Here is an 18,653-nt window from a genome sequence, read left to right on the forward strand (position 1 = left end):
AAGACTGGAATTGCTTTGAAGTTTGCCTTGCTTTGCTCTATTTTAAATCCATACCTGCACTAATTCAGCAAGGTTTTCCTATACTAATCAGTCTCCTCCTCTCCCTAAAAAGAAGAGACATTGTACACACATTTTTCAAATCCCCGTTTGTGCTCATCATCCATATTCATTTTGCAAGAGCATAAGATTTAGTTTAACCAGTTGTAAACCACGTAGTACAAGAAGGGCAGTGCTGTTTTCAGGTAACTGAAGGCTAAAAGAGGTCTATCAATAACATAGAGCAATATAATTTGGGCTTTTTAATGTAGTTATTACTAGTAAGGAACATTACTTTATTTCTGCATGTGACAAACTTGAAAGGTTTGGATGCTAACTATATAATCTTAATGAGATTATCAATAGCGTGTCTATTTTTTATTTTATTCTTCCCTCTTCCTGGCCAATATAGAGCAGAGAAAACTTTTACCTTGCCTTAGTTTCCTGTTTTGTTTGAGGAAAATGTGCTGGGTGATTTAAAACAATAGTTTGCTGCCGTTACAGGGAAGCTACATATAATAAACATGTGTTTCATCAACATGGAACATTATAGAGAGGTAGCAGCCTGTTAGGGTTGCAACCAGCTTCCATTACAGAGCCCTATTTTAGCTGTAACTTTAACTTGGAAAATTCAGTTAGTCTGAAAATTGCGAGAGTTACTGGGAAGGCAAAGGAGAACGTTTCTACAAAGCTGAAAGAAATTGGATCAAAGTCATTTTCAGTAAAACGTCATTTTTAAAATTAGCCTGATTTGAATTTTTGACTTGTCTGGCATTTCTTTGCCTCCCTCTAACTCAAAAAATGTTTTGTGACAACTATGGCAAACTTTCCATACTGTTAAATCCCCTTGAATGTTCATTCATCAGCTATATTTGAAGAAAATATATAGGAATACAGCAGTTTATAATGATTTTTGTTACTGACAGCGTTTGGTCTAATTTTGCACTCAGGCATATATTTTAAAACCAGAAGGCACCATTCTGACCATCTAGTCTGACCTCCTACTCAACATAGGCCATAACATTTTACCAAATTTTTTAGCTATTGACTTCAGTGAGTACAGGCTAGGACATTACTGCCTACATTTTCAACAGTGGCTTTCATTTCAGGATAATTCCATTTGTGTGTGCCTAATTTTGGACACCTACAGGTCTGAATTTCAGACACCGCACCAGAGCTCCAGCTGAAGTTAATGAAAGTTCCAGTACTTGGCATCTCTGAAAATCAGTAGGTGTCTCTATTTAGACACTCCAAAACTGAGGCACCCAGAATTGGTGAACACTTTCTGTTGACTTATATGTGGCTGTGAGCAAGACAGAGAGGGGTGCAGGAGGAATGTTTGTGGAGCTAAAGGACCAGGCTCCTTGGCCCAGCCCTGCCAGGGTGCATGGTTTACTAAGGGGAGATTGTGAAGATTGAAACCATGGTTCCATTATAAGGCTGATTTAGCTTTGTAACTCCGAAAGAAAAACAAAACCAACCAACAATAACAACAAAAAAAGCCCAGAAAAGTCCTTTTGTTTTAAGATATTATCACTGGCACCTGAGTTAGCCATGCTAATTGAAAGGAATGGGACAGCTCACACCTCAGAGCTACTGTTTCAGCTTCTCTGCACACGCAGGCAGACAATGCTGCATCAGTTATTTCATGCTTTGAAGGTTTTCTTCACACCGGTCACGCTAGACTTTTTTGTTTTTAATGAAAGCCAAGACTCTGGAGAATCGCTGCGAGGCCTTTCTGGACCCTGTTTTCCCCTGGTTAGTTTTGTGTGCCTCCTTAAGGGATGTGACCCACAATTTGGGAAACACTGGCCTAAAAAAATTTCTGTCTAATGCAGTTGAAAATGTACTTCCTACTAGAGAATACATCACAGTATTCAAGTCAGGGGAAAAAAGACAAGTGTAAAAGGAAAAATAGCTGGATTTGGGGGCTGGAAAAATCAACAGGAAGAGATATATACAAAAATATACAGAGATATTCTTTTCATAGAGAAAAAACATGCTGGATTTACATAATTACATATTTTAGATGAATGAGTATTTCATGGCACCAAGTTACACTTCTGATGTTTCTACCTCTCTGGAAGCAATCAGCAGTTGATTCAAGATTTCTGTCTCCACTTTAATTTCTCCTTCTCTCCACCCACCTGCATCTGTTTGATTACTCTGATACCTTTGCCTAATATTATGGAAATCCAATATTCATAAAGCAAGCAAAGAAAGGCCAAAAAAAGTGTGAAGCTGTGTGGTGAAATGTGTAGGTTGTAAAAGAGATTAGTGTGTGAACACGCTAAAAACCAAAATAAAATTAGACTGAAGCGTTTCCTATTTCTACAATTTTAACCATCAAACATTTGCTGACCTGATATATTATTAGTGAAGCTTACAGAAGCACCCATCACCCTATCCTCTCCCTGCCCCACATTACAGAAGCACCCATCACCCTATCCTCTCTCTGCCCCATATTAAAGGAATTCTTTAGTTCCTAGAATCATGGAGAGACTGAATAGTGTTATCTTTTCTAGTCCATTCCCTTGCCAAAGGAGAACTGTTTCTTATACTATGCTGTTATTCTATTTTAAGAATCTTAAGCAATAAGGCTTTCATCACTTGACTTGGAAGATTATTTTTACTAATAGATCTTATCACTAAGAAATATTTCCTGATTTAAAACCTACATTTTCCATGCCTTGAATTCATCCCAGTTATCTCATTCATACCATCCTAAACAATGTTTCCTTTTTTGCATTTCTACCCAAGTGAGGCTGTATTACACTCTTTGGTGAAGTGTTTTCTGTATACTACTTACAGCACTTTGGAATCCCTTTAGATGAAATATACAAAATATATTATAAAGGCTATATTAAATGAGCCAGTAGAAATACCAATACAAGCAACACAGATAATATTAAAGGCAAGAATTATGAGAACTGTCTGCTTATAACACATACAACTGAAACAAAATCACAGACATTGTAATATTGCTATATAATAAACTACAGAAGTGTCTATATTAGAAATTACACGACAAACAGAAAACTTTAGCATACTGTATGGAATTCAGCATCAAAACTTTAAGACAAATTACGTGAGAGGTAGATGTGGGAGGAACTAAAGAACTGAAAATCTTAAATTCTGAAAGAAACAGTCATTTCACAACTGTTGTAGGAATTAGTCCTACTCAGATCCAACTCTCACTGACTTCAGCCATTACCTTATTACTTCTTTATTTCTCAACCAATTCTTCCTCTTGGCAAAATTCTCAATCTCCCAATATGAAGATTAAATACATGGCACATTTGAACTTCTGTATTCTAACCAATTCTGGTATACACAACATTTTAATAATTTTCCTACAATGTGAAAAAAATCCTTTCAAAATCCATGCTCAATTAAAGGAAAACGGCTCATCACATTTATTCAAGCCCTAACAATATTAAGCAGTGGGCTGAAAGCAAGCATAAATTTGTAGCTCATGGTTAATTTTGAGCAAAAAGTGATGCTTGAAAATCTCCCCCTATAATGTAAAGCTAACTCTGCTACTATTGCTGATATGCCCATTCCATTCTAAATGTCTTCTTTCAAAGGTACAATGGCAATTAAGTGCTGAACTTCAAAATCATTGTTAAGTCTTACCTATCTTCCCAGACCAAAAAAAACCCCAAAAACCCACTAGGTTAAACTGGAATTAATGTTGAGAATACAAATCTGTAACTTAAGGGTAGAAAACGAAATACAAAAACAATCATGAGATTGTTGCAGTTAAACCCAAAACAAGCATTAAAAACCCAGGAAATACAGAGATAAGTTTAAACTTAAAATAAATCTAAACATATAGAGATCATTCCCGAGAAATGTCTAACAACTGCTACATCTCTTACAGGACCCAGTTTTACCTAATTTTAACTGAAACTGATGAACATATGTACTTGAAACTTCTCAGAACATTCATTCTGTTTTCAGACTAAATATTGTAAGCTTGGGGATGATGCACTGTCTTCTTTATATAGAACAAAGATGCTCAGACAAAACACAAATCAATCCTTACTAGAGAGTCACAGCTAGTGCCTCCATAGTGTGTTTATGAACTGGATACCCCTATGACACTCATGTGACTTATGAGTAACCACACTGAAGCCAACATATTGTTGCCTAACACATTTCTTTATAACCTTGTTTTATTCACACACATGCACACACACACCCCTCGGAGGGGAGGGGAGCACATGCACTCAGAATATCCATGTGATAAGTTGTAGAACCCTGTGGTAAATTGCAGAAATATGTGATTAATTAATCTATAGTGTACCTTTGACCATCTCACTTGCTTACTAAGCCATCTCCTTATGACTTACTCTAACAGTTCAAAACACCAGAGCAACCAAACACTTTTTTTAAAATCAGTCTGCCAGATAAATGTTTCCTCCTCCTCCCGAGTGTGGAATTTCTCTGAAGTTGTCTGCTTAGTAACTACTATGCAGAATTTGGAAATAAATTTGTTTTTCCTAGCATGTGTAAATTTATAAGGTTCTAATGTATTATGCATTATGTTGTTTATAGAAATAAATACTTCTGTTAATGGAGGTCAGCCTTCTGCTCCACCCACAAAGATGTGGCCTTTTAAATTTTTCCAGCCAGGTATCTATTGTAAAAATATTAAAGGTCAGGCTTTGCAATATTAATCGCACAATTAAGCACACTTAAACCGCAACAAATTGCCCACATTGAATGCTGCAATTGTTTTACGTTGTCCCAATTATTAAAAGCATGCTTGCGTGAAAGCAAAATTATTAACAGCTTGTTCCACTATAACAAAACACATTTTTTACTAACAACTAAAGGACAGCATTATTGGATACAGTGTCCACTGCATTTGAGTGAACACTAATATTTTGGTGCAGGAATTTTATGTATTGATTCACTGTTTTTTCACAAACAAAATATGGAACAGGACACTGCACTAAATCCTATCCAAAGTCCCAGACACTGAGTCAAAAACTTGTGTCAAGCACCGAAATAAATATAAAAATGCCAGTTTTGGTTTTCATAAGGAAAAACATTGTTCTTACCTCAGCCCACCCATTATTTCTGGCCCTCAGCTCTTATAAAGTGGGAAAAAAATAGAGGAGCCATCCAGTCTACAGTTCAACAATAATAATCCAGATGGACAAAATGATCAAAATCAGCTCTGAAAGAGTGGCTCAACTCAATTGGGACCCTCCCTACTCAATCTGACCTCTGAGGAAAAGGGTGAGCACATAAACTGATCTTGCAACACACCACGAAAGTGAACACATTCAGGTCCAGGGGGGTAGTGAGACACTGATTGCACCCAACATCTTCCCCAGATCTTAGAAATAACAACATAGGGCTTGTCAGATTGAGTATCTGAGTATGCTGATCTCTGTATTTATTTATTCATTCATGCACAGATGAATGTGAGAAGAGAGGTGGTCTCTAAGGCTATGTCTACACTATGAGCTAGGGTCTGATCCTCCAGCTCGTTACAAATACTTGTGCTACCGCTCATCGAGCTAGTGCGAGTACAAATAGCAGTGTAGTCAAAGTAGCATGAGTAGCAGCAGAGGCTTCCCAAGTACATACCCTTTGGTTTCAAGCTCAGCCAAGGCACTACCCATGCTATTGCAGCTACACTGCTATTTATACTCACTAGCGCTGCGAGACCTAGTGTAAGTATGTGCACACGAGCAGGAGAATCACACGCTCAGACTATAAGTCTAGCCTAAAATACCCAGGCCTCAGAGAATAAAACTAACATCTTAACTGCATCCAGAAACTAATCTGAAATCCTTGCAGACTAGATAGCTCAGAGATAACATGTTCCCTGCATGAAACACTAATATGGATTCTGATCTTGCAAGTATGCTCAAAGACAGACCTCACCCCCTCACAGAGACCCACTCATTTCACTGGGGCTCTGTATGTCCACAGGAGTCTGCCTGTGAGCATCTCAGTACAGCATTGGGACTTAACTGGACAACCACATTCTATCCCAGCAGAAGACTCCAACTGGTCTTCTGTGATGAGTGCATTGTGGTAATCCAATCTGGAGGTGACGGACACTTGGATAAACCTGGTGTGGGAACTCTGTATCTAACAAGGAAGGTTGCAACCTCCTTGTCAAGTATAGATGAGCTGTCAATAGGGCACAGATAGCAAATCTGAGTTACAGAAGATGGCCAAACCAGTAAAATCAAATGGACAGATACCACTTTCTACATTCTTCTGGTTGTTTTTCCCAACCCATCAGCTGGGTTGTGCTCAGTAAGGCAGAGAGAGTTCGTCTTTAACAATTAAATTAACTTTATTTGAGCATGGCAGAACATTCTAACCAGAGCCTAGTGTCTGCAGTAATGTGGCTCCCTGATCTGTCTGAGGTCCTGAGCTTCCCCAGTCAACCTGGAAAGAAGTTGTGCCAACATCAGCAACAACTCACTCTTGCCCAGAATGAGTTTCAGATAGCTGCTAGCTCCCACCCAAGTTCCAGTCTCAGCCAGCCACGGGGAAAGCTGTGTGATCGCACCATCCAAGTTTGATTTAATGGAGAAATGGGGCCAGATTCACCAGTGTGCTTGATCCACTTTGTCTGTAAGCTGCACAAAGTGGATTTAAAATGGCCAGAGATGGCTAGTGCAGAATTCCCCTGTTCAAGGAAACTTCCTGCCAATAGAAAGCTGGTGGAGAGACTCTACCCCCTCCATAGTCGGTGCATGAGTCTCCCATTTGGGGAGACTTACACGCAAGCCCTCCCGCATCTGCTGTCTCCCCCAAGACACCCCCCATCCCGGTTTGCCTGCCCCTCTCCGCCTCTTCCCACAAGGACCCACCTCGCCCGCCACTCACTCCTCTCCACAGAGAGAAGTGAGCAGCTGGTGGGGTGGGGCCACAGGGGAAGAGGTGGGGCAGGGCCATGGGGATGAGGCCGAGTGGTGGTGGGGCCACTGTCTGAGGGCTAGTGCCTCCCCACACTTCTAGGGAGCTTCGCTTCCGGCGCTCCAAAGGTGGCAGGCCGGAGCACTTCCAAAGGGAGGTGACCCGTGCCGCATCTGTGGCATTTGCCCTCCTGCATGGCCAGCCTTTTTTGGGGAGGCTTAGCCTCCCCAAGCCTCTTATATTCAACACCCACTACCCCATCTGATGCCAGTCACTTCTCTGTCCCCAGCAGAGAAGCCGGAAGGATCATGGGGAAGCACAACTCCACTGTGCCTGCTCGTCCACTGGCATACACTGGAGCTGCTCCCCTACAACTTGATCTACCCCCTGGAGCAGTGTCGCCAGCAACTCAAGGTAATGCAACCTAAGCTCTCATACGATCTCCCATAGCAGCCTAACTTACGTGATGCACCAGAGGGGTGAGAGAACAGAACTCTGTGGTACCTCACACAGGAAAGACTTCGTAACTGAAGTTAAAGCTGGGTGATTTTTTTGGCCAAAGAGATTATTTACCAAAAACTGCAAATATCAGCTGACCCAAAACTATTTGTGAATTTGACCTGACAATTGTGCCCAAGGAAAAGTTTTTCAGGACCAGCAAACTATGTGAGAGTGCATCCTTTTATAACCTACATCCCACAGGGTAGGACACTTGCTGGGCCTGGGGGGAGACCAAGGTTTGATTCCCCACTCTGGAGCAGGTCCTTAAATTCTGATCTCCCCACTGCTAGGGCTCTAACCACAAGGCTATCGGCTATTCCGAAGTGGGTCGCTCTCAATTTCTCCTGTTGAAACTGTTGCATGTTTTATAAATATTTAAATATTCATTGTGCCAATGAGCAACAGCAGTGAGAATGACTCTACAGCCTGGGGACTAAGGCACTCATCTGGGAGTTGTGGATTCAAATCCCTCCTCTGAACCAGGCAGAAAGATGATGTGGATTTTTCCAATTTGCTGACAAATCACAAACATTTTCTGAATCAAACCAAATATTTTCCCTGATCTTTTTGGTTCCCTGGCAGTACTTTAAAAACAAAACAAACAAACAAAAAATATTCACTCTACTCACAGGAAACAAGAAATCACCTCACTGGGTCCTCTTTAAGTGAAAAACAGAGCAATTCCAATGTAATTCTCTTTACGAGAATCAGCAAGCACGCAATCTTTATCCATTGCCATAATGAGATTGTAGACCAAGGAAACCAGAACAGGATCTGTGCCAGACCCAGGCTTAAATCCTTCAGGAAGGTCAAGAAAAGTTGAGAATTTGGGGTAATGCCAGAGCTGCCTCACCACAACCCAGGGCCGCCCGGGGGGGGGGGAAGTGGGGCAATTTGCCCCAGGCCCCGCAGGGGCCCCCACGAGAATTTTTTGGGACCCCTGGAGCGGGGTCCTTCACTCACTCCGAGGGCCCTGGAAAACTCTCGCGGGGCCCAGGCCCCCGGAGCTTCTTCCGCTCCGGGTCTTCGGCGGCAATTTGGCAGCGAGGGGTCCTTCCGCTCTGGGACCCGCCACCGAAGTGCCGCAAAGACCCGCGGCAGGGGGTCCTTCCGCCCCGGGACCCACCACCGAAGTGCCGGGTCTTCGGCAGCAATTCGGCAGCTGGGGGTCCTTCCACTCTGGGACCCGCCGCCGAAGACCCCAGGCCCCCTGAATCCTCTGGGTGGCCCTGCCACAACCTCATTAATAAATTTCTCCAAATAAGGAATGTTATATATCTCCTTAGACAACCATAATTCAAAGCGATTTCTGTGTGTAGAAGGTATTTAATGAATCCATATTAATTTGCTGAAACTAAACAGTAGTATAGTTGCTTTGGAAAGTAATATGACCATTTATATGACCTATTCAATTTATTCATAAATGATCTGGAGAAAGGGGTAAACAGTGAGGTGGCAAAGTTTGCAGATGATACTAAACTGCTCAAGATAGTTAAGACCAAAGCAGATTGTGAAGAACTTCAAAAAGATCTCACAAAACTAAGTGATTGGGCAACAAAATGGCAAATGAAATTTAATGTGGATAAATGTAAAGTAATGCACATTGGAAAAAATAACCCCAACTATACATACAACATGATGGGGGCTAATTTAGCTACAACGAGTCAGGAAAAAGATCTTGGAGTTATCGTGGATAGTTCTCTGAAGATGTCCACGCAGTGTGCAGAGGCGGTCAAAAAAGCAAACAGGATGTTAGGAATCATTAAAAAGGGGATAGAGAATAAGACTGAGAATATATTATTGCCCTTATATAAATCCATGGTACGCCCACATCTCGAATACTGTGTACAGATGTGGTCTCCTCACCTCAAAAAAGATATTCTAGCACTAGAAAAGGTTCAGAAAAGAGCAACTAAAATGATTAGGGGTTTAGAGAAGGTCCCATATGAGGAAAGATTAAAGAGGCTAGGACTCTTCAGTTTGGAAAAGAGAAGACTAAGGGGGGACATGATAGAGGTATATAAAATCATGAGTGATGTTGAGAAAGTGGATAAGGAAAAGTTATTTACTTATTCACATAATATAAGAACTAGGGGTCACCAAATGAAATTAATAGGCAGCAGGTTTAAAACAAATAAAAGGAAGTTCTTCTTCACGCAGCGCACAGTCAACTTGTGGAACTCCTTACCTGAGGAGGTTGTGAAGGCTAGGACTATAACAATGTTTAAAAGGGGACTGGATAAATTCATGGTGGCTAAGTCCATAAATGGCTATTAGCCAGGATGGGTAAGGAATGGTGTCCCTAGCCTCTGTTCGTCAGAGGATGGAGATGGATGGCAGGAGAGAGATCACTTGATCATTGCCTGTTAGGTTCACTCTCTCTGGGGCACCTGGCATTGGCCACTGTCGGTAGACAGATACTGGGCTAGATGGACCTTTGGTCTGACCCGGTATGGCCTTTCTTATGTTCTTATGTTATGTTCATTACGTATCACTGCAAGAACTAGCACCTTGAAACATCCAAGGAGAGAGAAAAAAAGAGACAGGAACACTTGAGGAAAAGGTCATCTGGATCTAACATAATCCTTTACTATATGGCCCTCCACGCTGCAATTATAGATATCTGCTTGAAGAAACAATACTTTACTGTTTGCTTATAAGAATATGTTTGTTTCACTATGACAGATATCAGATCCACAACTATATGCCCCTCAGTTTACTGTATATTCGGACTGCTAAGGTGTTTTCAATAATATTCTGTCTTCCTGATACACAGTGGTGCTGCTTAAATAGGAAATCATGGTATCTTTAAAGATTTATAAAGATTCATTATTTAGCACTCTGCACCCCACTGAGGCAGGATATAAATATTCAAAGTTTACCCTGCCCCCTGCTCAGCAAATGAATCTGATTTAGTTACATCTTATGATCCAATTTAGTAGTTATAGGATCAACTATTTATATTAAATAAAACCATTCTTCATGGACAGCAAGGAAAAATAAATCATTTGTCCTGTTAAGATTTGTTAGATAATTTCCTCCCCACCACTTCTATTTTGTTCTATGCTATAGATGCTCAGGTACCTTGGTGACCTTGGTGGAATACAAACCTCACTGGAACAGAATAAACGTTAGTCTAATTCAAGCACACTAGGTGTGATACCATCGGTTCAACTTTGTTTGATCTATAGAGTATATTCAGGAGGAGTTGGGAGTTGCAGTTTGATATTTCTATTACAGTTAATTATTCAACAGTAAGAAAATAAAATGCAATATCTCCTATTAGTTATTTAGTTATTTACTTAGAAAGAAATCCATCTGACCAAGTTTAAGGGATAGGGAAAGAAGGGTGTTACCCATTATTCATATTGGGTTGAAGGCAAAATAAAAGTAGGTTTTGCTTCTAGTCCAGAAATCTCCTGGTTACTATACATCTCATGCACAGACACAGTGCTTGGAAGATGTATATGGCAATACAAAACTCACCTCTCTGTCCTTCAAGAAAAGGATTTTTCCATGCATTCAGATGAGGGGAAGACTGTTCTTCACACTTCTCAAATGCAAAAAGTGATCTGGTGGTCTGATTGTGGGCAACAGCATGGCCTTGGCAGACACGGGAGCTGATAAGGTTCTATTTTTGGCCCTCACGACCTCAGTATGTGATAGGTAACCACCAACAGTTACAGATGGGTCCAGCCAAAACCCCAATTCCAAACACACAGACTTCGGAGTTGTTCAGAAAGCCTAACATGAATCTAAGTTTGACTTGTACAAATGGTTACAATCTTTAATCAAATGATCTGAATCAAAATCTCTGATCCAAACATCTCCACAAAAACTGTGGTGTTGGAAACTTGGATCCAGATGTTGTGGACTAAGTCCATCACTACATACAAACTAAACTACCTCTGTATTTCAAACTCACCAAAACTTGGACTCAGCTGCCTGGATTTCATATGACTATATACTTCTTCCAAAGTTTATGGGGTTTTGTACTCCTTGGGATACACACAAAGCTAAATTCTGATCACATTTTCATCAGCTTAAATCCAGAGTAACTGCACTGAAATCAATGGACTCCATATTTTGGAATTGAGACTCTTACTCAGAGAATTTACCAAAATGAAAATATTCTAATACAAAGGTTGGAAATATAGGTATCAACAATATCTACTAAGGTTGCATTACATCTGTACACACACAGTTTCTAGCTGGTGGTAGCTTGGATTAAATCAGTGGTGACATGAGGTTTTTTGCCACCGTATATAGGCCATAGTACCTGATAAAAGACAAATTTTATGAACACACAAAATTAGGGCAAAAAACTTCAGAACAAAAGAATATTCTTACCTGTCTCATAATGAATGAAGAAGAGTCCAACAGTGTAATAAGGATTCTAACATACGTTTAGCTTTCAAACCATTGTGTGTGTCAGAACTCATTAGATGCATTAATCTCCTGCATTTCAATGACCTCATATGCAAAGAAGAAGAAATCCTGAGGATTTTTTCTGTATTTTTGTTTTTATTTACTGTAGTTCATTTAAAAATTAATATAAAATCTAAAAGATTTAGGACCCAACAGCATCTTAAAGCCTCTGGAATTTTATGCAATCTGGCACATTCAATTTGAACCACTTCAAAACTGATAACAGTTGCTTTGAAATTGACATGGTTCCGGCTGAAACCAGTCTTCAAAGAAAAACTGGCATTAAAAATCCTCAATCTCCATTTATGTTCTGAGCCCATGGCATGTGTGTATTTCACAAGGAGTGCACACTCCAGTCGGCGTTATTTAGTACTTAATAAAATTAACATTAGCTACAGAAAATAGGATTTGAGATGACATTTCAGCCAAGGGATCTTTCCAAGACTGGAGAAGAGGCCATGGCTAAGAAACCAATTCTGATCCTATTTTGTACCCCTCACATTATTTGATTAACTTTCTAAACCTAGCTTAGCACACAACACATTAAGAGACGTGCAAAAAAATAGTACATGAGAAAGAATACACTATTCAGTTCATATAATTTTCACCCTAAAATGCCTGTTGTCCATGATTGCAGTGTGCTGACCAAATACATCTATATTTATTTACTTAAGAAGGAAAATTCTCCAAATAAGTAAAAATAGAGAACAAAAATGAATTAAGTGCATCCTTTAAAGCAATTTCCTCTGCAATAGGGAGAGCAATCCCCTCTATGCAATTTATCTCTAGTAATTATTCATCGACCATTATTTATTAAACATTTTCAAATAGGAAAAATCAGAATTCTAAATCCCCAACCTTATGGAACAGAAGAGACTGTTAAGGTATCACAAGGATTAAACTAACCCTTCCATCCAGGCTCCCTTTTGAGCATATTTGGGATCAGGGCCGGCTCTGGCTTTTTTGCTGCCCCAAGTGAAAACAAAACAACCTCCAGGGCGGCTGGAAAGGTGAAGCAAAAAAATAAAACAAAACAAAAAAAAACCTGTGGGGCAGCTGGAGCGGCGAATCAAAAAAAAACCAAACAAAACCTGTGGTGGCCGGAGCCAGGGTGAAAACTTTCGGCTAGCGGGACTCCCTGCTCTGCAAACACGCCCCAGGCAGTGGAGTGCGCGCCCCGGCTAGCAGGGGGGAGGGGGAGGGAGCAGGGGGGAGAAAGAGAAGGGGAGAGGCCTGGGCTTCCTTCAGTCAGGGCGCTCACCACTCGGCCCCTCCCGCCGTGCCGCCTGCTGGCAGTGCTCTGCGCCGCTCCGGTCGGCGGGGAGGGAAGGATGCGGGCTGCCGGGCTTGCTGCAGACCTGGCACTGGCTGGGGCAGATGGAGCGCGCAGCCAGCTCCCAGCAGGGCGCTCCCCTCCTCCTCCGCGCCACTGCTCCCTACAGGGCGGCCAGAGAGGCGAACAAAAAAAAAGGGGAAAAAAAGGGCGTCCATGCCGCCCTAGGATTGGACGGAATGCCGCCCCTTAGAATCTGCCGCCCCAAGCACGAGATTGCTTGGCTGGTGCCTGGAGCCGGCCCTGTTTGGGATAGATCTTTTTAATATTAAAAAACAGAACGTTTTTTCTCTGACTTACGGTTGGTTGTTCTGCTTTGATCACTCTGAACGCTGTCATTTGACTGGTTGCTTGAGACAGAGGATACACTCGAGCTCCTGACAAAACCAAATGCTGCCAGTTTAGCTGCTGGCAAGCGTGAATAGCCAGGAGGACGAAGTCCAGATTGACATGGCTTGGGGAGATTGGATTTTGCAGCATTTGAGCAGGGGCCTTTTTTTAGATCAACTGAAAGAAGAAACAATTTGGTATTAAAACTAGGAAACCAGGAGACATCACAGAGTACTTAAAATAAATCAATAAATTAACATAATATGAAAATGAACATTAGTATTAAAAGCTGCCTAAACTGCACGGGTATCTTGGCCTTTCCTCAGCCAAATACGCATTTAAAACTATTACAGTTCACAATGGATTACAAAAAGGTGAAATACACTGAGAATAAGAATATATGAAGTAAAAAATCCATCCAATTAATGGACTAACAAGCAAATAAAATCTTTTATAAATGAGTTATTGTATCACTTTCTACCGTTAAATCCTATTTTAGTTCTGCAAGCTAAAAGAAATATATATATATATGAATGATTTTGGAAGCTACACGATAGAACAAGGATCATTGTGATCATTTATTTTGACCTCCTATAACACAGGCCAGAGACCGTTCCAAAATAATTTCAGAAAAACATCAAATCCTGAATTAAAAATTGCCAATGATGGAGAATCCACCACAACCTTTAGGAAGTTGTTCCAATGGTTAATACATTAGTGGTAAAAAGTCGGAATTTGTCTAAGTTCAACTTCCAGCCATTGGATCATGTTATATCTTTCTTGCCTAGATTGAAGGGCCCCTTATTAAGTATTTATTCCCATGTAAGTACTTATAGACTAATCAATTCACCCCTTAACTTTTTCTTTGTCAAGCTAACTAGATTGAGCTCTCTCAGGGCTTGGCTACACTTGGAAGTTAGAGCGCATTAAAGCAGCCCTGGGTGCCCTAACTCCTGGCATGTCCACGCTGGCAAGGCCTGTAGAGTGCCTGAACTCTGCAGCTGGAGTGCTCCTGGTACTCCACCTCCATGAGAAGCATAAAGCTTGCTGCGCCCTGGCTGAAATGCCTGGGTGTCAGTGTGAATGAGGTGTTGCATTACTGTGCTGTGATTGGCCTCCAGAAACGTTCCATAATCCCCTGAAGTCAAGTGTCAGAGGGGTAGCCATGTTAGTCTGGATCTGTAAAAGCAGCAGAGTGTCCTGTGGCACCTTATAGACTAACAGACGTTTTAGAGCATGAGCTTTCGTGGGTGAATACCCACTTCGTCGGATGCAAGTAGTGGAAATTTCCAGGGGCAGGTATATATATGCAAGCAAGAAGCAAGCTAGAGATAACGAGGTTAGTTCAATCAGGGAGGATGAGGCCCTGTTCTAGCAGTTGAGGTGTGAAAACCAAGGGAGGAGAAACTGGTTTTATAGTTGGCAAGCCATTCACAGTCTTTGTTTAATCCTGAGCTGATGGTGTCAAATTTGCAGATGAACTGAAGCTCAGCAGTTTCTCTCTGAAGTCTGGTCCTGAAGTTTTTTTGCTGCAGGATGGCCACCTTAAGATCTGCTATTGTGTGGCCAGGGAGGTTGAAGTGTTCTCCTACAGGTTTTTGTATATTGCCATTCCTAATATCTGATTTGTGTCCATTTATCCTTTTCCGTAGAGACTGTCCAGTTGCCACTCTTGTCATTGTTTTGAAATCTGCAGGAATGCAGATATCCCTTTCAAAGCTCTGTTTCTGACAGCCGGCATGCTTATCTGCTCTGGGACAAAGCAAACCATTACTGTGGAATGCTGTGTGTGAGAGAGAGAGGCGGGTGAGGGGACGGGGGGTCTGCTGCTGTCTGAACTTACAAGACAGCATGCTGACACACTCTCTGCACCCCAAAACACACTGTTTCTCCCCCCACATACACACAACACACTCCCTGTCACACTCCACCCCCCACCCCTATTTGAAAAGCATGTTGCAGCCACTTGCACGCTGGGATAGCTACCACAATGCACTGCTCTTTGTGATGTTGCTAGAGCTGCCAATGTGGCCACACCAGTGCGCTTCCAGCTGACAGTGTAAACACATGGCAGTGTTTTCCCTGCTGCGGTCTCCGAAGGCTGGTTTAACTCCCAGCACTCTACATCTGCAAGTGTAGCCATGCCCTCAGTCTATCACTATAAGACAAGTGTTCTAATCCTTTAATCATTCTCATGGCTCTTCTCTGAACCATCTCCAATTTATCAACATACTTCTTTAACTGTAGACACCAGAACTAGTCACAGGATTCCAGCAGCAGTTGTCCCAGTAACAAATACAGAGGAGAGACACATCCCTTAGATTGCGCTCTGCAAAGGAAGCCATCTAAGTTAGCCAATGGAAGATGCCAACAAGAAGGGTGTGTGCTAAGCCCCATCTCTCAGAGACAGGTGCTTAAATTTGGATTGCAAGGGTTTGCTTATCTCTGCTAGTGATTCACGAACAGGGGATGTCATAAACAGATAGTTAAGGGTTAAGGTCTCTTTTACCTGTAAAGGGTTAATAAGCTCAGTAACCTGACGGACACCTGACCAGAAGACCAATCAGGGGACAAGATAATTTCAAATCTCTGTGGAGGGAAGTCGTTGTCTGTGTTCTCTGTTTGGGGTGTTGTTCTCTCTTTGGATCTAAGAGGGGCCAGACGTATTTCCAGGCTCTCCAAGTTCCCTGAAGTATTTTCTTCTATTCAGTATACTGAGTATTAAAAAGGCGGTTTAGTCTTATAATTAATTTCTACATTTGCAATTGTGTGTTTGCTGGAGAAATATCTTTATTTCTATTTGCTGTTACTTTGATTATTCTGAGAAAGGAGGGGGGGGAAGTCTCTCCAAGTTTATAAGCTAGACCCTGTATATTTTTCACCCTGGTGTTACAGAGATAGTGTACTTTCTTTTTTTTTTTCTTTTAATAAAATCTTTTCTTTTTAGACCCTGATTGATTTCTTCCCTTGTTTGGAATCTCAGGGGAAGAGGAGGAGGGAGGGGGGGAAAGGGAATCCCTCTTTGTTTTGATTCAAGAAGTTTGAATCAAGGTGATCTCTCCCGACGGCTAAGGGAGGGGGAGGTGGGGGGAATGGTTTATTTCCCTTTGTGTTAAGATCCAAGGACGTTGGGATCTGTGTTCCCCAGGAAAAGTTTGGGGGAACAGGAAGTGTGCTAGACACTGGAATTTCTAGCTGGTGGCAGCTTTACCAGATCTAAACTAGGATTTAAGTTTAGAGGAGTCCATGCAGGTCCCCATCTTGTGGACGCTAAAGTTCAAAGTGGGGAATAAACCTATGACATGGTAGGCAGTGGGTGGGATGTTTTAAGAACCAGGGATTGTTTTTTTTTCTAACAAGGCTTATTAGAAAGGATCCCCACTGAGAGAGCATTAGCAGTTGCCAGAGACAAGTTACAAAACCAGTTTTTCTGGTTCTCTGACAGTGAACAACCAGCAAAAGACATTTGCAAATGAAAAGTTTTGTTTTCTTTTTTTTCATTCGGGAATAGAAAGGTTAGGACTGTAAACCAAACAACCTGAGCTAAAGCAACACAGTCAATTCACTGACTGCAGGGGTGTGTGGCCAGCACCAGAAAGCACACAAACATGAGTACCAGTGAAACAGTTGAGAAACTCGAACTGGCCAGGCTGGAAGCTGCAGAAAAAGGCAAAGAACATCAGAGACGAATGGAACTATTTAATGCCAGGGAAGAAGCTGCCCACAAGAGGGAGATGGAGAAATAACAAGCCAAAGAGGCTGACCACAAGAGGGAGATGGAGAGGCAACAACAACAAATACAGTTAAAAGAGAAAGAGCTGGAAATCCAGAAGCAGGCTCTGGAATTAGAAAAGGCTAAGCAGAATGTTCCAGTCAACCCTAACAACCCTTCTCCAGGCACTGTTCCCCATCCCAGGAAATTTCCCACCTACAAGGCAGGTGATGACACTGAGGCCTTCTTGGAAAATTTTGAAAGGACCTGCCATGGGTACAGCATCCCTGAAGATCAGTACATGATAGAGCTGAGGCCACAGCTCAGTGGACCCTTAGCAGAGGTGGCAGCTGAAATGCCTAAGGAAAACATGAACGATTATAAACTGTTTCAAAAAAAGGCCAGAATCAGAATGGGGCTAACATCTGAGCATGCCCGTCGGCAGTTCAGAGCCCTAAAGTGGAAACCAGATGAGTCATTCCCCAGACACGCCCACTACATTAGAAAGAATTGGGATGCATGGATGTCAGGTCTAAAGATTCAATCTCTAGAAGACCTGGCCCACCTGATGCAAATGGAACAGTTCTTAGATGGTGTTCCTGAGGAAATAGAACGGTACATCCTAGATGGAAAGCCCAAGGATGTAACAGAGGCAGGGGAGATTGGAGGCAAATGGGCGGAAATAGCAGAAAAGAAAAAAGCTACCATCAAGGGGAGTGAATATAACAAGGGGCAAGCTGACAATAAACTCTACCACCGGGAGCCACCCAAGACCCCAGCTACAAACCAAGGAAAGCCTCAGACTACCTACAGTCCCACCTCACCAGTCTCCAGCAACCCACCTCGGCCCAGTGACCCATCAGCCTGGCGATGTTTTAAATGTAATGAACTGGGACATATAAAGGTCAACTGCCCCAAGAACCCCAATCGAGTACAGTCCATTACGCCATCATCACGCCAAGGATCCCCAGGCCCAGATATCTCTCAAATACCCCCGGAGCGCAGGGAAACCTTGAGAGTGGACGGGAAGAAGGTTACCGCGTGGCACATGTGTCAGTTATCCACCAGTCCTTAGTGGACCCGAAATTCATCAACCCAGAGGTCCAAATCACAATTTCTCCATTCATATCAAAATCTGTAACCTTACTTACAGCTGAATTGCCTGTCCAGTACAAGGGCTGGTCAGGAAGGTGGACTTTTGCTGTCTATGACAATTATTCCATCCCCATGCTACTGGGGGAAGACTTGGCCAACCATGTGAAGCTGGCAAAGAGGCGGGGAGTGGTCACCCGCAGCCAGGCCAAACAAGCTTCCACTCCCATCCCTGTTCCTGAGCCGTCCACCAGGGCCCCATCTGTGTTACCAGAGACCCAGACAGAGGTGGTGGAACCGGATCCCATGCCAACAACTACAACAGCC

At 42.2% G+C, this 18,653-nt stretch overlaps 1 protein-coding gene across 2 annotated transcripts in view; it reads right to left on the bottom strand.

The window, feature by feature from the left end:
* Positions 1-18,653, bottom strand: part of MTUS2 (microtubule associated scaffold protein 2) — a 302,992-nt gene that overhangs the window by 254,358 nt on the left and 29,981 nt on the right. For both annotated transcript variants that reach the window (XM_044982069.1, XM_044982076.1), the window contains exon 3: positions 13,493-13,699. In XM_044982069.1, coding sequence (XP_044838004.1) covers positions 13,493-13,699 — 207 coding nt within the window. The remainder of the gene's footprint in view (positions 1-13,492; positions 13,700-18,653) is intronic.

Source organism: Mauremys mutica, chromosome 1, assembly GCF_020497125.1.
Source record: "Mauremys mutica isolate MM-2020 ecotype Southern chromosome 1, ASM2049712v1, whole genome shotgun sequence".
NCBI lineage: Eukaryota > Metazoa > Chordata > Testudines > Geoemydidae > Mauremys > Mauremys mutica.